At 38.1% G+C, this 19372-nt stretch overlaps 1 protein-coding gene across 10 annotated transcripts in view; it reads right to left on the bottom strand.

Annotated features, from left to right (window-relative positions):
• Positions 1 to 19372, bottom strand: part of PHACTR4 (phosphatase and actin regulator 4) — a 100278-nt gene that overhangs the window by 19114 nt on the left and 61792 nt on the right. For 4 of the 10 annotated variants that reach the window (XM_061148367.1, XM_061148368.1, XM_061148369.1 and 1 more), the window contains 4 exons: positions 9747 to 9917; positions 8620 to 8700; positions 4078 to 4242; positions 2969 to 3364 (listed from right to left, as the gene is read on the bottom strand). In XM_061148367.1, the coding sequence (XP_061004350.1) occupies positions 2969 to 3364; positions 4078 to 4242; positions 8620 to 8700; positions 9747 to 9917 (813 nt within the window). Of the gene's footprint in view, positions 1 to 2968; positions 3365 to 4077; positions 4243 to 8619; positions 8701 to 9746; positions 9918 to 10831; positions 10860 to 19372 lie in introns of all 10 variants that reach the window. The other 6 variants (XM_061148364.1, XM_061148365.1, XM_061148366.1 and 3 more) reach the window with 2 other exon arrangements.

Genomic DNA, 19372 nt, shown 5'->3' with positions numbered 1-19372 from the left:
GCCATCTCCACTTTTCAGTACACTATGGGCTCCTTGACGACAGGGCATCCCTTGTCTCTATCAGCTCTTCAGAGGGTGGGGCACAGTGCCTGGCACACAGTGGTCCTCAACACATGTTTATTAGGTGAGAGACCCCTCCCCTGTACCATGACAGTATATATCCTTATGTGATTCCCCCCCCAAGCCCACACATCTCAGGTGTCAATTGAGCAAAGTCTCTTTTAGAACTCCAAATGGCTTTTAAGAAGTGGATCATCACATCACAAAAGGTCAACCTGGCAAAATAATTAAATAGTAGTTGTCTCTCTCTTTTTTTTTAACTTTCTAAACAGTGCTTCTCTTGGTCACCAACCTCCGACCCTTGACTCAAACCCCTCACTTTGGTCCCACCAATTGTTTACAAAGGTTTATATGTCTTACCTAGACAGCAACACCTCAAGTTTCCCTAAAATAAAAAAAGTTAATTGCTCTAAATCCCATTCCATTGGCAGCATTCAAAATAAAAGTCTAGCTAATATGATAATGTTTTAATGTCACTCTTCATAAGTAAAATTTTAAAAGGTATTTCTAGAAAAATACTGTATATACTTATAAAAAAGGATTCAAAAAAATGGAAATTTTAGGATCACTGAAAGAGATATATTCTGGCAGATTGGATTTTTGCTGGCTGGCTAAAAATTGTTGCTGTTCACTTGCTGGAAATGGCTAAAAACAGTGGTTAGCTATTCCAGCTACAACAAAATCCAACCCTGACAAGATCAAATCTGAGTATTTTAACAACTGAATTGGTAAAGTAAGTTAGCTTTAGGGATTTAAGGGAAACATTTACCTGAAAAGGAAAGGACCCCTGGCACACACACTGTGATAATGGCATTTGGCATGGGGAAGATGCAGAATGTTCACTGGAAGGCTTACAATTCCCTTCCTCAGTTATTCATGGAGGTCTTCCTTAGTCCCAATACTCCTAATTAGTCCTTAGTCCTAATTCTATCATGCCTGTTAGTAGACACAGCAATGTCTAAATATTGGTTTCTAAATGTTTGTGTTTCATGGACCAACATTATTAAAAAGACATTCTCAACCAATCTCAGGTTGTTAATCTTTACTTTTAAATTATTTTCAACTAAGGGTTTTTTGGCCATGCTGCATGACTTTTGGAATCTTAGTTCCCCGACCAGGGATTGAACCCAGGTCCCCAGTGGTGGAAGCATGGAGCCCTAATCACTAGACCACAAAGAAATTCCCTCAACTAAGCCTCGCTATTCAGTAAACCACTCAATAGCATAACCTGTTCATGAAAGAAATGGTCTTTTAACACCAAGGAATCAAGAAGGTCCATAATTTCAGAATAAAGGATAATTTTCTTTTTTTTTTTGGCTGTGCCCTGCAGTCTGTGGGACCTCAGTTCCTTGACCATGAATTGAACCCAGACCATAGCAGTGAAAGCCTGGAATCTTAACCATTAGGCCACCAGAAACTCCCTAAAGAATAGTTCTTTAAATCTGTCTAACTTTAATAAAAACTCTGTGAACTATCCTATTTTTCTCTTTCAGCTGAGAACTGCTCAATCCCTTGTCACAGGGCCTATTGCTTTGGGCTATTCACCTGAGGCCAAGGGCGGCCTCTATAGTTTAGCCCAGGATCTAGTCAGACAGCAGTGGCTCCTGACATGTGGTTTCTATATACAGAGCATCAGCATCATCTGGGAACTCATCAGAAATGCAAATTCTCAGGCACTACCCCAGACTTACTGAATCAGAAACTCTAAGGGCAGAGCCCAGCACTCTGTGTTTTAACAAGCCCTCCAGGTGACCACGATGAGAACCCCTATGTAAACAGTTTGGAAACACAAATGTACAGACAGAGGCCTGCACTCCAGAGTTGAAAGACCTGTATTTGGTTTCTATCTCTCACTAACTGCAACCTTGAGTCAATCACAACCTCTTCACTTTCTTATTGCCCTAACTATACACTAGATAAAATAGATAAAACTTCAAATGGAGGTTTTGAAAATAAGTATATGAAAGTTCCTTGATTCTCAGAGGTAAGTCAACATGTCACTATCCATCCAAGGTGGTGATAATAGTAATAACCTGCATCCTGTTTCTCTCAAGCTACTCCAACCTGTTATACTCGCAATGAATTCTAAGCCTGCTTTTCAAGGTTCTAGTTGCTCCACCTAATTTGTTTAATTAGCCATTTAATGAGCACACTTTTTATTTCTTCATTCAATCATTAACAAAAACTTTAAGCAGTACTAAACCTAATATCATTTTTCTTGAGAAACTACTTTCTTCTTCTCCTCCCTTTCTTGAAAATTCCTCTAAAATTATATAAGGAAAACCAATCTAAATTTAATTCCTGTACATATAAAAAACTTACTAAACCAATAAAAAGTTACTATCTTCCCTGCTTTACTTCTTCTACCACTCACTAAAGAGTAGCATCTTTAACTCTCCCAAGACAAAACACGGTTTGATGAGAACAGTTAAGCAGCTCTGCAGCGCCCCATGAACGCACCACGCTAGGTGCTCAGCCACGAGTTACACGGCACCGCTGCAGTCATCTCTTCACCTGCTGGGCTTATGTTGAAGGAAGGCATGCACTGGCAGTTTAAAGTAGGTTAAAAAAAAAAACCCTCTCACCATGTAGGTCAAACCCACTGTGGTCTGTTCATATGTCTAGTCCCCCAACTATAAACAGCAATTCAGAAAACACTGCTTCAGGAAAAATAAATATTAATCTCCTAAACTTTGAACCTAATTTCAGTGATATCTGATCCCACTCTTTCCATTCATAGCCATCTGTCTCATTTTCAAGACTTTTTTTCTATACTGAAGGCATTCAAAGGGACAAGCTATGGAGAACTCTCTCACAGATCAAATCAATATTGTACCAATTATCCAATAAAACAACCATCTAAAACCAAACCAAACCCCACACAATGGAAAGCTAAAGACTTACGTACCAATGACAGGGTTGCTGTTTCTGTGAGTTGGTTTTGGGGGCGGGATAGGGGGCTGCTTGGCAGGGCCTGTGTGAGAAAGGCTCAGGGCAGCAGCGGTGTTAGTGCTGGCAGGAGCAGCGGGCAGGGTCCTGGGTGCCTGGGAAGGGGGGCCAGAGGAAAGGACAGGTTTTGCCGGGTTCGCGGCAGCCGCGGTAGCAGCAGGTGCTGTGGTGGCGGCAGTGGTGGAGGCAGACGAGCTGGGTCTTGCCGAGTTGCCAGAGGAAGTGGCATCCTTTGCTTGCCCTTCATTTGCTTCGTGAGAAGAGGACAAGTGTCTTTTAGGGGGAAGTAAAGGCTGCTTGGGTACACTCTCAGGGACGAATTCTGCTTCAGAATGAGGCTGGCTTCCAGTGGAGCCTGTGAAATAACAGATGGGATTTCAAAGGAAAGAGAGTTACAAGACAGGCTGAAAAAGGTAACAGACCTACCACTTATGGTCAAGTCCATCTATTATTTAATGTACAGGTTGGTTTACAGACAAAGTTTCCCAACCTCACACACTTTAGGTATATAACACTTTCTCAATCAGTAAGAGAGGCTTGTTATGATAGTGATTTTTCACACAAGAGCCAGGCAACTGGACACAGAGTCCCTTGGGTGAAGGAGAAGGAATGTTTAGCTTGAAAAAATCCTATACACATCGATATTTAATAGCTTCTTCCCAGTTGGCTCATACAGAAAAAAATCTGCCTGCAATACAGAGACCTGGGTTTGATCTCTGGGTCAGGAAGATCCTCTGGAGAAGAAAATGGCAACTCATTCCAGTATTCTTGCCTGGGAAATCCCATGGACAGAGGAGCCTGGTGGGCTACAGACCATGGGGTCGCAAAGAGTTTGACATGATTGAGCAACTAATACACCTCAGTCCTTGAGAATCACAAATTTAGGTATTTTGTGAATATAAGAACGAGGGGAGAAATTCTATTTCAAGCGGCAACTAGTTGAAGAACTGCTAGAGGGAAACAGAAGTCCCTCTGGATTTTACTTCTCCCCTGGCTCCTGCAATCCCCTGAGATAAATGAGAATGACTGGTCCATGGCTCCTAAACTAAAAAATTCAGAGTTAATTACCTAGTCGCTTCTTCGGCTCCTCTTCTGGAACAGGCTTCCTAAGACTTGCTATTCTTCCCGACTCCTCCTCCACCTGGACTGGACTAGAAGGTCTGGCGCTCCCTATGAGGGCAGTGTGGCCATTCTTTAACATGTCATGGTTCAGCTTCCCTGGATCCTCACCACCTGCAAGGTCCAAAAGAAAGCAAACTGGTGGACTGGCGTTGTCAGGTAGGGAGAAGAGCTGGCAATTTCTAACCTTTCTTATCCCCTTTATCCAACCCTCTTCCTGTGTTAGCTTATTATTGAGATCTAAATTATTAGGATTTATAGTAGTAATGAAAATAAGTAATTCCTTTCCCAATAAACATTTGATTGTCTATTATATGCTTTGTTACATGAATAAGATTCATTAAACATAGGTAATCACTACACTAAATGTTAAGAGCTATAACGAGTAAAGTGCTATGGTAGGAATGAAGAAACAGTTCTCCTGGGGGTGGCAATGCAGTGAGAAAAGCTTCACAGAAAGTGGTAGCTAAACTGGGTCTTACAGGGGGAGCAGGAGCCTACCACTTGATGACGAAATAAGGAAAGTCATGCAGAAAGAAGAACGGCACGTATGAGGCGTGAGATTATCTGACACATTTGGGAACTGACAACTAGTTTGGCCTAGTAGGAGAACAGATGCCCAGAAGAAAGCATTAAGAGGAATGAAAACAAGCAAGAGCAGGGAATGGAAAGGTAAGCAAGAGCCAGGCTATGAAGGGTACCATACACCACGTAAAGGAGTCTGGACTGAATCCTGTAGCTAACAGGAAGCCAAAGAATTAACGGAGAGAGAGAGAGAGAGAGAGAGATGATCTGCTCTGTCTTCTAGAAGATTAACTCTGAGAAGGATGCATTAGGCAGTGACTGGAACGGGAAAGCTAACAATGAGCAGAAGGCAGGTGAGAAATAGCAGAGGTGCCTGACGGCATCAGGAGTGGACAGCAAGGGGGAGAACTGATAGATCAAAGGTAAACATAACACACATGACGGGTTCCTATAAGCTAAATGGCAGGAATGACCACCGGGCTGCTGGCTTTGGGATGACCACTCACCACTATCACACTTGTAGGTTAAGAACTTTTCATGGAACAATTAGACAAATGTTCCCGGTTACTGCTGAGGTTACCCAGACTCCTCTGGAGGAGAGAACTGAAAAACTGAGGTTAAAGTCTGGAAACTGTCTCACCTCCTAGTGTCATGGGAACTGGAACTAGTTACTCTCCTTGTTTTCATAGGGAGATACTCCTTGTACACTCCTGCACCCCAACCCGGCATTTCCTACTAAGAAATTAGACGGTGTCATTCTTTACACAGTCTCAGTAAGAGGTGGAGCTTGGGTTAAAAGTGGTGGAAAAAAAGTCTAAGGCAATGAGCCCTGAACGAAAGTGTACTTCTAAAATATACTTCTAATGCTCTGACAAGTATTTCTTCTTAAATTTAAAAACAGAGGAGGGGGCAAAATGACAACAGCGATGCAAATGTTGTAAGTTACTACTCATGTTAATACAGCACAGCTTTAACAAAAAACAGGACTTTCTAGAATATAAAGCAGTGAATCATTTCAAAGCCAACAAAGACCCCTACTTTCGAAAAACATGTAGTGAAAGTTTAAGACACATTATTAACTAGTTTCTACTCAGCACATACCAGCAAAAGTGATCAGTCATTTCTTAAGTTATTTAATAAGGACTGTCTAGTTTGATGTAAAATTTCTTATATTTAATGCAAAGGGTTTGTGCTAAATGCTAATGGAGTAGAATAGAAATACTAACAGAATGTGGCCTGAACATCTATGAGTGCTTTGCAACCCCCAACTCAGAAAGTCCATGATATATTTTATAATACAGTCAAGTCAGAACCATAATCAAGCCAAAGCCGTTTCTGAGTATGAAAAGAACTGCAAGGTTCAAATACTGCTTTTAACCTAAACTGGAGATCCATAAGCAGGCCGTAAGGTCCATCTCAGTTTCTTCTTACAGAATAAAGCTTAGGTCAGTTCTCTGGTTAGCATACGGGCATCTTGTCCAATGGTTACAATTCCCTTATCAAGTAGACCTTCAAGCTTGCTTCTAGGCTAAAAATAACTTGGATCAAAAGTCGGTAGGAAGCATATAGCAAAACTGACTGAAAGAAGGTGAAAAACAAGAAGGAAGCAACGTATGGGGCTTGGTGAGCGAGCCAGAAAGGTGAGCGGCAGAAGAGGGCGTGGGGTAAGGAACAGCTGTTATCAAAACACCAATGGCCAAAGGTGCTGCAAAAGAGGCATTATAATTGTGGTCACCCACCTAAATACCTAGAAGATTTTGTGTCCTACTGTAGAAAACAAATAGACTCATGAAAAAACAAGTTATACCTGCTCATTACTAACCATGCAGAAAATTTAGAAAAATAGAAAAAATCCTCTATACTCCCATTCCAACATCCAGAAATAACTAATGCTAATAATATTTTAGTATATTTCCTTCAAGTTTGTTTTCTCTGCTTAGTTTTTATATAGTTGAGATAATACATAATTTCATTAAAATTTGCAAATAAGCAACACAATCACATGGTTCAAAACCTAGAGTATAATATTCCATCAGTTTGGTTCCTTTCTCCCACCAACCAAAGAATACATTTTTAAAACTTCGCTTTCAGATTTTGTCTTACGCAAAGTAGCTCTAACGAAGAGAAATGAAATGCAACCAGTGTACTACAGTCTTACTCTTCTGATAAGCTGCTTCATATAAGTCACACATTGGAGAAAGTTCTGACATTATTAAACCAGCAGTGAGTGTTGAAATACCAAAGCATGATCTTCATGACAGACTAACAAGAAAGACTAGGGCAGCAATATGGGCATGGAGATGCATTTGATAAAAAAAGAAAAGAAAATGACACAGTACTATAGCTAGCACAAAGCTGAGGATGTACAAAGAGAAAGAGAATGTTTGCCCCAAGGATCCTTCGCCAACCACTAAACTGCAATTCCAGAGTTTAAGACCACAGCCAGATAAGGAAGGCACTTTGGAGGGAAGGTTGAAGGAAGTTTTTCTTATTCCCCTCAGAAGAAAATGGACTTTAAAATAGAAAATTAGGAGGTAATTATTGGAAGAAATAAAATCATTTTATGTTTACCCCTTAAGTTGAGATTCTTAAAAAAAAAAAAAATCAATTATCCTCACTTTTTATGTTTTATTTAATATTTTTTCTTCATTAGATGTTTTCATTCCCACAAAAAATATATGCCCACTTATATGCAATAAAGGGGTGGGGAGTGGGAGGTACAAATTGTGGGGTATACGATAGGCTCAAGGATGTATTGTACAACAAGGGGAATATAGCCAATATTTTGTAATAACTCTAAATGGAAAGTAACCTTTAAAATTATATTCAAAAGGCTTTCTTTAAATAAATAAAACATAGATGGTATGGCATTGAATTTTATAGAAATATCTTAATCATTATTTAGTATTTTTCATTGTCAAGTTTAACACCAGTAGAGAAAACTGTACAAAATAGAAATGTAAATTTCAAAAACATAAGGAAAACACCTGATTGAGCATCACGGACATTAAGAAATACTATAAAAATGTTCCCAGACCTTGGAAACCTCCCTCTCTCCCTAGTAACATACTTCTCCTTCCCCCACAAAGCAATCACTCTTCTAACCCTTATAATCCTTTCTTTGTGTTTTTATTATAGTTTAACCACATAATCATGTATTTCCAAACACTATTCTTTCTTTATACTTATAGAAATGATACCATATATATTCTTTCATGACTGACTTCAATTGCTCAGTATTACTGATGAAATTCACATTAAAGGAAATAGGTATAGTTAGCATTGTCATATAATATTTCATTTTATCAATGTATATCCCAAGTTACTTATTATATATTTTACTACTGAGGACATTTGGGTTGTTTCTAGTTTTGCTCTACTGTTTAAACATTGCGGCTATGAGCATATTTATAACATATCTCCTGATACACATGTATACATGTTTTTGTTCCGTATATACCAAAGACTGTACAAAGGTTTACATATTTCCAGCTTTTGTAGATTAGGTTAAACTATTTTTCAACGTGATCATTCCACTTTAACACTTATAACAATAGTTGTATGTAAATTCCACTTATTTCATACCCTCATCAATTTTTGTTCTTGGTCATTTGGTTAATTTTAGATTTTCTAGTTTATGCCTAGAGCTCTTTTATTTTGGTTTTAATTTGCATCTCGTAATTACTAATGAACTAAGAAACCCACCTTTTTCTTTGTTTGTTGGGCATCTGTATGTACTCGTCAGTGAACTGTCTGTTCAGTGCTTTTGCTCACGTTTCTACTGACTGCCTTTTCTTTTTAAATGAAAATTTTAAAAATATGTATGCTAGATGGTGAAAGCTTTTTAAAGTCCCCTCCCCTCTCAACAACAGCAATAATAAAGAAAGAAAATTCAAATACCTAGTCAAAACCAAAGACCAAGTGTACAGAGACAGGCATATGTTGTTTGAGTGTATGCATACTCACCCTGCTCAGAGTCTTCCAACAGAACCCCTCTTTTAACCAGCTCTTCTCTCGGTTTTCGCATAGATATTTTTCTCTCTAAAACTAACATTAAATTAGAAAACAATACTCAGAAATGTGGCAGACAAAAGTCAACACCTTAGGTAAAAGAATAAAGTGGTTTAATTTTCTATTCTTAGGAAAGAAAAGAATACAAAACCAAACTTCAAATTTTAAAACTTAATTTCTAAGGAAAAAAAAAAAACAAACTTAATTTCTCTGGCATCCTGTGCTATTGGGAAAGCATCATTTCCAAAAGGAACTACACAAGTTCAGCTTTACCCAGCCCCTATTTCTTGGCCACGCCATGAGGCTTATGGAACCTTAGTTCCCTGACCAAGGATTGAACTCTGGCCTTTGGTAGTGAGGGGGAGGAATCCTAACCACTGGACTGCCAGGGAATTCCTTTCTTTTTTTTAGAATTATTTGTTTATTTGTCTAGACAGGGCTTAGTTGCTCTGTGGCAAGTGGGATCTTAATTCCCCAATCAGGGATGGAGCCTCTGCATTCCAAGGTCCCTCCTTCCTTTTTTATGGAAATTTCAATAATGAGATATTTATGGATGAACTTTTTCTGGGAGGAAGTAGCCAGAATAGGAAAAAAGAAGCATCTTAGGGCTTCTCTGGTGGTCCAGTGGTTAAGAATCTGTCTGCCAATGCAGGAAACATGGGTTTGATTCCTGGTCTGGGAAGATCCCACACGCCACAAGGCAACTCAGTGCGTATGCCACCACTATTGAGACCAGGCTCTGGAGACTCTGCTCCCCAGCAGGAGAAGCCACTGCAATGAGAAGCCTGCGCACCACAACCAGAGAAAGCCCATACACGGCAGTGAAGACCCAGTGCAGCCAAAAAAAAAAAAAAAGCATCTTAGACTTGCTGTAGTTCACGAGCTCCATTCACCACTCAACTGATAAACATTAATTCCATCAAAATACTTAGTGAGTGACCACTTGGTTTTTTAACTCTAAAAGATTCAATTTCCTCTTCAAATAGGAGGTTACAGAAAATTGCGAAGAGAATGAAAAAGTTAGGTACTTCCAATGCGGAACTCTTTGACTCAGAATATATACATAAATTTTAACATCTCACCTTCTGATGTCTCTTTGAACTTATCACTTTTTTTTTTCCGCCATTTCCAGGGCTTGAAGATCTTGCCAAAGCCTGAGAACTTGCTCTTCCTTTTGGTAGGAGGCGTTATGTCTCCTGCTTCCACACAGTCCATGACCATGCCTAGGTCTGCAGTGGGCTGACCTATTTCTTCTGTTGCATGAGAGGGAAAGAGGGAAGAGAACAGCTAATTTATTATTTCAACATAATCTTGAAAATGTCCCTTCCCCTCTCTTCCTGTGGTAGTTGGAAAGGATCAGAGCAATGATGAATAATCATGCAGACAGACTCCTTGACATCACATGGACACCAGACATCAAAATCCATAACAGATAAATTACTAAGGGTAAAAAGAAACAAATGGAGCTGACACATCATTTTAGAACAAAAATTCAATGAGATGATCATAATCAGTTCAAATCTCTTAAAGGCACATGCACACACAAATGTGGATCTCTTCCCAATATGCAGGAGATCTTGCCTCAATGTAGGCTTCTTGGCATGGGGGAAGGTCAGTTAACAATACTATCTCTTGTGTCACTGAAGCAGAGAATTCCACCATCGGGTGAGTGAGTAATTTTCTCTGTTAAAACACTGTCCTCTCCCTGTTCTCCTTTCTCAGGACATAAACAGTCAGGGAGGGGATAAAACTTGTGTATGTTATCAGATTATTTTCTCCCTTTCCAAAAAAGACCTTACTTAGGTAATTTGGGAGTACTGGAAGGGACTTGGGGGGTGGGACAGGGGTGTTAGAGATGCTTCAAAACAAAGGAAAAATTTAAAGTAGAGATGAGATTTCAGCTTGCTTATCACAAGATTGCTTTAGGGACAATACTGATTCCTAAAGCTTTGACAAGAAACATATCTGACATGATATATGTGTAGGACTGAAATGAAAGGCCATGAGTCCCTCATAATGACCACACATGCAGGGTTTAGTGAGTGAGCTTTAGTGGCAGAGAAAGAAGCAGCCAAGACTGGGCCAAGTATAATAATAATAATAAAAAGCAGGAAGGCAACAACAAAAAAAAAGCAGGAAGGCAACACAATACAACTTTGCACTCCACCTACTGTCCCAGGGCTCTTTGGAGACGTCTAGAGGAGAAGAAAAAAAAAGAATCATGTGGAATAACAATCCTGGAATTAAAGTGAGGCCTTTACTTTGTAGAAATACATCAAGGGTCACATACTATATAGTCATGCGTAATAAGTTAACATATTTATTGTAAATAACTTCACATTTGAAGCAAATAATGCATTTGGAGGTGGGGAGAAACAAAGGAGCATAATATAGGCACTAAAAAAACCCTCTTAATAAGACATTTTTTCACAAGAGAAAACATACAATCAATAAGCATTAATTTTTTAAAGAAACACATGCCCAGTTCAATCTTTTTTCAATTGATAGGTGTTGAGTCTAGAGAAGTCTGTTGATAAAGGTCAGATTTACACAATCGTAATTAGAGTGACTGCAGCGATGGCTGCTGATACATTACTTTGCCTAAAATGACAAGGGCAAGACAGGGGCCCGGTTCCTGAAGTGCAAGAGACGAAAAAGACACCATTGATGTCTTTACTTGAGGGCATCTTGGGACTCGACTATTCTAATTCTTTACATGAAATGCAATAAAATATAACACTGGATCATATTTTTTCAGGTTGGTTGCTCCTGTCCTGGGACAGACAACCAAGAGTAGCACTAGCGTGAACAGGTGGTACTGCTTTTAAGAGTGAGTGCTTTAACTAAGACAGTATTCTACCAATTATGGAATGTCAGTGAGACCTGAAGACATTGCAGAGCATTCATTATATAATATTTAACATATGTTAATGATAACACTTTCAGGAATGGAGCTAAGTAACATAAGCTGTTCTTTCTCAAATATCAGCCTTCCTTACTGAGGCTGGGATAGACTGAGACTTTAAATCTCTTGCTAACCCACCCAGTGACTGAACTTCACTCAGTTCCAAAAGACACACAGGAAAATGCCTGTTTGGTTAAAACTAACAGAGAAGATAATATAAAAAACCAAAAACCAAGCCAAGACAAACAAAAAACCCTCAAACTAACAATGCGAAAGTAAAAATTCTAAGTGCTATGTGATGCTTTTACAAAGAAAAATAGCCAAAAAACTTTATAGAAAGGCAGTAACAAAATCACAGAAAGTTGCTGTCTGTAAAGTCTTAAAATGAAAATACATCCAATCTAGCCTGCTTCCACTATCTTTTTTTTTTTCCACTATCTTTTTGATACCTAATCACCTTTTTGGCAAATAGATGGGGAAAAATGGAAACTGGCAGATTTTATTTTCTTGGGCTCCAAAATCACTGCAGATGGTGACTGCAATCACGAAATGAAGATGCTTACTCCTTGGAAGAAAGGCTGTGACAAACCTTGACAGCATATTAAAAAGCAGAGACATCACTTTGTGACAAAAGTCAGTATAGTCAAAGCTAAGGTTTTTCCAGTAGTCATATATGGGTATGAGAGTTGGACCATAAAGAAGGCTGAGTAACAAAGAATTGATGTTTTTGAACTGTGTTGTTGGAGAACACTCTTGAGAGTCCCTTGGACTGCAAGGAGAGCCAACCAGTCAATCCTGAAGGAAATCAACCCTGAATATTATTGGAAGGACTGATGCTGAAGCTCCTATACTTTGAGCGCCTGATAAGAGTCAACACATAGGAAAAGACCCTGATGCTGGGAAAGATTGAGGGCAGGAAGAGAGGGAGGTGACAGGATGAGATGGTGGGATGGCCATGAGTTTGAGCAAACTCTAGGAGATAAAGGGGGACAGGGAAACCTGGCGTGCTGCAGTCCATGGGGTCACAAAGAGTTGGATACAACAACTGAACAAGAATTCACCTTCTAAAGTAGGGCTTAGTTTATTCATTTTAGTTCTTCATTATATTGAACAACACATTCATGTATCCCCTTTTTCTTATACATTCAAAACAACAAAATCATGATATCCTTTCAAACATATTTATGCCTGCTAACATATGAGCTCAAAATAAGTTCAGTTTATACTAAGTCACAGTGTATCTGGAAAATACCAACAGCTAATGATAAAAAGGAATCCATCTGCCATCCAGTCACTAACACAAAAAGCAAAGATAGCAGTTTTTTTCTTTGATGCTTTATGCAAATATGCTTAATCTTCACATCCATAAAACTTTTAGAAGCAGGTATGCCTCTTGCATCACGCAGTGAGGCTCAGCCACACCCAGCGCTAACCCAGTTACTATTATCCCCAATTCATTCATATCCTCACATTCTCCTTTCCATATTTTCACATTCTCCCTTCTCTCCTCCTCATTTTCATGACAAACAGAACATTATTTTCGTGACTCCCAAATCTGTTCAAATACTTGCAATCAGTTCAGTTGCCTTTTCAAAACATGGAATCTGCAGGAGGTGGGCCCTAGAAATCTGTTTTCAAAAAATTTCCCGGGTGATTCTTATAATCAGTCAGGATGCTAAATTCAAATTCAGATACTATCTGGAAAGTTTTTGCATGTCAAGAGAGACAGAGGCAGACATTATCTGCACGTAACCTAATTCTTTGTTGAAGAAAAATAAACCAGAAAATCATGGCACCATTCCAGAGTTTCCGACTCAGGTAAATTATTCCTACAGAAGAATTGGGAGGATCTTCCCTGTGTTTTCTAGACTCAGACAAAATTTAAATTATAAATAAATAAAAAGTTTAGATTAATTTTTTCCCTAGATTTTAAAGAGAATTAGTCATTTATTTTTTTAGAGACTAGCCACTTATTATTAATTTTTTTTTCTTTTTCTTCTCTAGATTTATAACATACTATGTTCCATGTGTACTTGGGAATATAGTGTGTTGTTCAGTTAGTGAGTGTAGTGGTCTATATATAAGCCAGTTATGTCAGGTTGGTTAATCATGTTATACAAATCATTAATAAATATTCTTTTTGATATGTTGTCAGCTTGTTCTATCAGTTACTGAGAGAGGTATGTTGATATTTCTACCTATGAAAGTAGATCTGTCTCTTTACTTACTTCTATTAATTCTAGCTTTATATACTTTAAAACTGTATCTTCCTGTTGAATTGACCCTTTTATCATTATGAAATTCTCTACATTGCTTTAATAACATCTTTACTTTGTTTTTCTCTCTAGTTTGAAACTGTTGTCTTTTAGAATGTTCAGTTCATTTATACCTAATGCTTTTACACACAGCTGGTCTGCCATTTTGCTGTTTATTTTCCATTTGCCTCATTTGTTCTGTGCATCCTTGACTTACAGTCTACATTTAAGGTAGTACTTCCACAATATATAAAACAATGCAAGAACCTTACATTTCAACTCCATTATTCATGTTGTCATATTTTACTTATACATACATATAACAATAAACCATAGAAAACATTATTGTGGTTTTAACAAATACTATTCTTTTGTATTTCCTGCATACTTGCTTTTTCAGATATTCTTCATTTCTTCCTGCAATTCTCCACTTCCAAGTAAAATAATTTTATTCCATCTTTTTTGAAGGATATTTTCACTGGGTACAGTAGTTTCAGTTGGGGATTGAGTTTTTAAATTTATTTATACATGTCATTTCATTGGTTTTCTTGCCCCCCTCCCCTCTAACCATTGGGCTGCTTTTTGTTTTATGTTTCATTCTTTGGATACTTTCTATCAAAATATATAAAGGGTACAGATAATAAAGCTAGGTATCTTATTAAAGCTTCCTTATAAACTAATTTGGGCTTCCCAGGTGGCTCAGTGGTAAAGAATCCGCCTGCTAATGCAGGAGATGCAGGAGACTTTGGTTTGATCCCTGGGTTGGGAAGATCCCCTGGAGGAGGAAATGGCAACCCACTCCAGTATTCCTGCTGGGATAATCTCATGGACAGAGGAGGCTGGTGGGCTACAGTCCATGGGGTTACAAGGAATTGGTCACAACTGAGAGACAGCACATAAACTAATTTGTCACCCACTTATAATGACTTCAAATTTCAACAGGTACTTTATCAATCATTTGTTCATTTCTGTTAGAAGTCATTACTTTGGCAGCATTATTTACAATAGCCAGGACATGAAAGCAACCTAGATGTCCATCAACATGATGGATAAAGAACATGATGAATGGATAAAGAAAAACAAGAATGGATAAAGAAAAACAAGTATCGTATATTAATGCGTATATATGGAATCTAGAAAAATGGTACTGATGAAACTATCTGCAGGGAAGGAATTACGATGCACGCGTAGAGAACAGACTTGTGGACACAGAGAAGGAGACGGTGGGACAAACTGAGAAAGTTGCATTGACATAGAAATATATGTAAAACAGATAGCTAGGGGAGAAGTTGCTATGTAACACAGGGAAACCAGCCTGGTGCTCTGTGATGACCTAGAGGGGTGGGATGGTTGGAAGAGAGGGAGGTTCAAGAGGGAGGGAATATATATAATATATGTATATATAAAACTGATCTGCATTAGTTTTATGGCAAAAACCAACACAACACTGTAAAGCAATTTTCCTCCAATTAAAAAATAAATTTTAAAAATGAACTTATTGAAAAAAAAAGGGAAAAAAAGAACAGGAAAAAAATGAACTTATTACTTTGGATATAGCCATCAATTTTTATGATTCAGATCATTATTGTACACTATTTCTACACTGGATTATAGATTTCTCTTTCTTATTCATGAATCATCTCCTGCATTTGGAGTCTTTCTTCACTGACTGTTGTGCATCTTATTTCTCTACATCTTGTTTCAGGACTTTCCTGGCAGTCCAGTAGTTAAGTCTCTGTACTCCCAGGGAAGGGGGCGTGGGTTTGAACCCTGGTAGGGGAACTAAGATCCCACATGCCACTGTGGCACAGCTTAAAACAAAAAAAGATTCTGCTTCAAGTTGAAACAGATTCTTCACGTTGTTGATAAGACACGTGGGAGAGAGGACTCTGAAGCCACACTCTTAGGCATTTCTAGAGGAGATTAGTTTAAGAGTGCTCTAGAAACAACCTTCAGCCATTATTCAAAAGTAACACCTATAGCTGATTAAAATGAAGTGTTGATAAAGTTATTCCCATGTACTCTTTGCTTAGGTGCCTGCTGAAAGAAAGAAATTCTGAATCAAGGGAGTGTTCTCATGCATGAAAAATTTCAGAAAAAGAAGAAAGAGAAGCAGATTAATCATTCTTATTGAAAAGGCAAAGGGGTAAATCACCTCTTTTCCCCCCAAAATCAACTATACTGACACCAGAGGGAATTCACAAAAACTTGATTCCATCACATGTCCTACATATGAAGAGTAGGATCTTTAAGTAATTAAATGGTAGTAAGAGGTAGCCAGTCAAGCCTTCCCTACTTACATTCAAGAATACTCACTCCCAAGAAGGGAAGGTAGCTGACTGAAAGTGACTTAAAATAACATTCTTTGGCTTTCCTACTCAGCATCCGCCTAAATCCAACTCTGCAGAGTATGAAACAGGTATTAGCCTCCCATTATCAAACTCCACTTGGGCATATATTCTTCTTTAAAAACAAAAACAAAAACTAACGAAGTATTATTTAGAACTAGAGGGGCCAGGATCAAAAAGCTTAAGTTCTCATTAACATTCACACAAAAATCTAGTAGACTCAGCTCTGGAAGATGGAAGCTGCCTAAAGATATTATTTCTGACAGTGTTATTTATTTATTTATTTATTTATTTTTTTCTTTTCTTGCGACCCCATGGACTGTAGCCTACTAGGCTTCTCTGTCTATGGGATTTCCCAGGCAAGAATGCTGGAGTGGGTTGCCATTTCCTTCTCCATGACAGTGTTATTTAGAGCGGTATATAATCGTGAGTATCGTAATGTATAACAATGGGTATATAAATAAACTGAAAATCTTATATAAAACAATATATAATTATTAAAACTAGGTTTCTAGAGTAATTAATAATCCAAGGTTAAAAACAGGGTATACACTTACACATATTACATTATCTAAACTATACTATACGTTAAAAAGGAGAATGGAAGGAAGTCTAAAATGTAAACATAATTTGATGGTAGGATTACAGGATATTTGCTTTTCTCCTTTCTAGCTTCTTATATTTTGTGTGTGTGTGTTTTTCCTTTACAATGAACATGGATGGCTTTTATAATTGGAACAAAAACAAATTCACTTTGAAAGTGGGAGCCCATGACAGTTAATAAAGTTCAGCATATACATAAATACACAATGGAAAACAACTCTTCCTAAACATTAGGTTCCTATAAAAATAAATTATTTACCACATAAAAATCACAGTCTGAAGTATTAAGCAAATTAAACCATTCAAGGCCATTTTTTTTGGTATCTGGAATAGTGATACATGAAGCTAGAGAACAAAGTTAATGGTAATCTAAATTCACCAGGTGTAAGCTTTTCAGCTGTGGAATGAAGGGTTTTAAAGTATGCACAAATCCTTGATAGGGGTGGCTGATTAGATCTAATTGAAGTCACTAATCTCCGTAGCATTCTTGAAAGCTTTAAAACTGTTCAGGTTTCTTACTACGAATTTTTGTCTGACATGAAGAAAATTCAATTGCACCACTTAGAAAATTGCAGTAGAAAGAAAGAAAACCGATGGATGAATAAATGATACAACAAAAAGTATAATTCAGATGTCTAGAAACCATTTTTAAAAATTTTAATGATACAATTACACCTCAAATATTGTCTCTGTACTCCTAAATAAAGAACTTAGAGCATGAGTTTGAAACCACTCATAAGTGAATTTGCACATCAACCAAACATTTGTTCTCAACAACTCTGATTTTACGACCATCTCCCTCCTATTATCAATTTCACAGAAGAAATACAGGAGTCACATTTGGGTCTCATCGTTTCTGTTTAAATTAATTACGGAACTTAAAATGTGTTTATGGTCCCATTCTGTTTTCCATGAGAGCCAAAAGAAGGTGCTTTCCCTCATGTTTCCCTTTGTTTGCCAGAAAACAGGGTGTAGAATGCTGCTTATAGTTTTATGGTTGTGTGTTCCAAAGAAGTCACGTAGCTGCAGGCCACCAGAAAGCTGTGGAGGTCCTGGTGCTTTCTGGAGGGGGTGGAGGTTAGGAGTGCAAGATACCTAACTAAATTACAGTCTGGAGTTTGAAGCTTCAATAGTATCTTGAAACTGTGCCCCAGTGCTTAAACTGCTTACTCCCTCCTTCAAGTTGTAGCACCTCACATTTCACTGACTTGTTTCTTTTTGTAAATGTAACTAATTAAACTATGCATTACTTTTGGCTGTGCTGGGTCTTTGTTGCGTGCTGGCTTTCTCTAGGTGCGTGAGTGGGGCCTGCTCTCTGGTTGCTGCACACTGGGGGCTTTCGCATTGCGTGGCTTCTCCGCTGTGGAGCACAGGCTCCAGGTGCATGGGCTTCAGGAGCTGCAGCCCACGGGCTCAGCAGTTGAGGTTCATGGGCCCTGGAGTATGAAGGCTTCAGTAGTTGTGGCACACAGGCTTAGCTGCTCTATAGCACGTGGGATCCTCTCGGACCAGGGATTGAATGTGTGTCCCCTACACCGCAGAGCAGATTCTTAACCCCTGGGCCACAAGGGAAGTCCTAGACTTATTTCTTATGTATTATGTAGAGTTCTAGCAGTTGGCTCTTCAACCCTCAGTTTTTTCCTGGTCAGTATTTAACTCAATGTTTTTAGCTCAGGCTCACTTGATCCAGATGAATTTCTGAGGTGATATGTAAATAAACGTATAGTATTATTAAAAAATTACTTAGCACTTTTCATCTTCAGATAAAATATCCATTAACTAGTTGCTTGGATACATATTATACCTACATTACTTGCTAGAGATAAAGGATAAAACAGGGTTAAACAGTAAGCCTAGTTCATCTTAGAATCTGATTTACAGCCAATTCTTAGTCATCCAAGTTGGAAGGCAAGTTAAGGCACAGGCAACTGTAGTTGACCGATAACTTAGTTTTCAAGACAGTCTTAGTTACCCATTACCCTTCACTAGGTTTAGTAATAAGCAAGAAACTTACTGGGACTGTCTTTTAGTTTGAGATCTATTTCTTATACCTTATTGAGTTTTTAAAAATATATAGAATTTGAAGTGTAGAAAATTCTCCTTTTACCCACAAAGCTTTTAATAATCAGTTATTGTGCAAAACTTAAAAATACATAGCTTTAAAAAAAAAAAACATAGCTTTGTGCAATGAGATACACATATTCCATTATCAAGAGGCACCAATCATCTTTTTTAAGTTCAAGGAATACAGCATAATGATCTGATTTACACATACATTGTGACCAATTATTTTTATAATCTCATGATTCTGTTTAATTTCCTTTTATGCCCATCTAACTTGAAACAGATCTTGCTTTTATACAAGCATTTTAACAGCATTAGAACTCTGTAAATGGAGAACACTAATTTATAGTACTTACACTATTGTACTTATACTTGCTTTTGCCTTCAAAAAGAGGATTATTATTGGATTTAAAAAACTGTTTTAGAAAACTGCAACAAAATTACAGAAAGCAAAACCTGCCACTAATGAACAAAGCAGGCTTTGTCTGCAACAGGCCCATTACTTCCCTTGGAAATACTGCATCGTTCTGACC

This window comes from Dama dama, chromosome 8 (assembly GCF_033118175.1).
Source record: "Dama dama isolate Ldn47 chromosome 8, ASM3311817v1, whole genome shotgun sequence".
Lineage (NCBI taxonomy): Eukaryota > Metazoa > Chordata > Mammalia > Artiodactyla > Cervidae > Dama > Dama dama.
The sequence above is the reverse complement of the archived record's forward strand: the minus strand, read 5'-3'. Positions and strand labels throughout refer to the sequence as shown.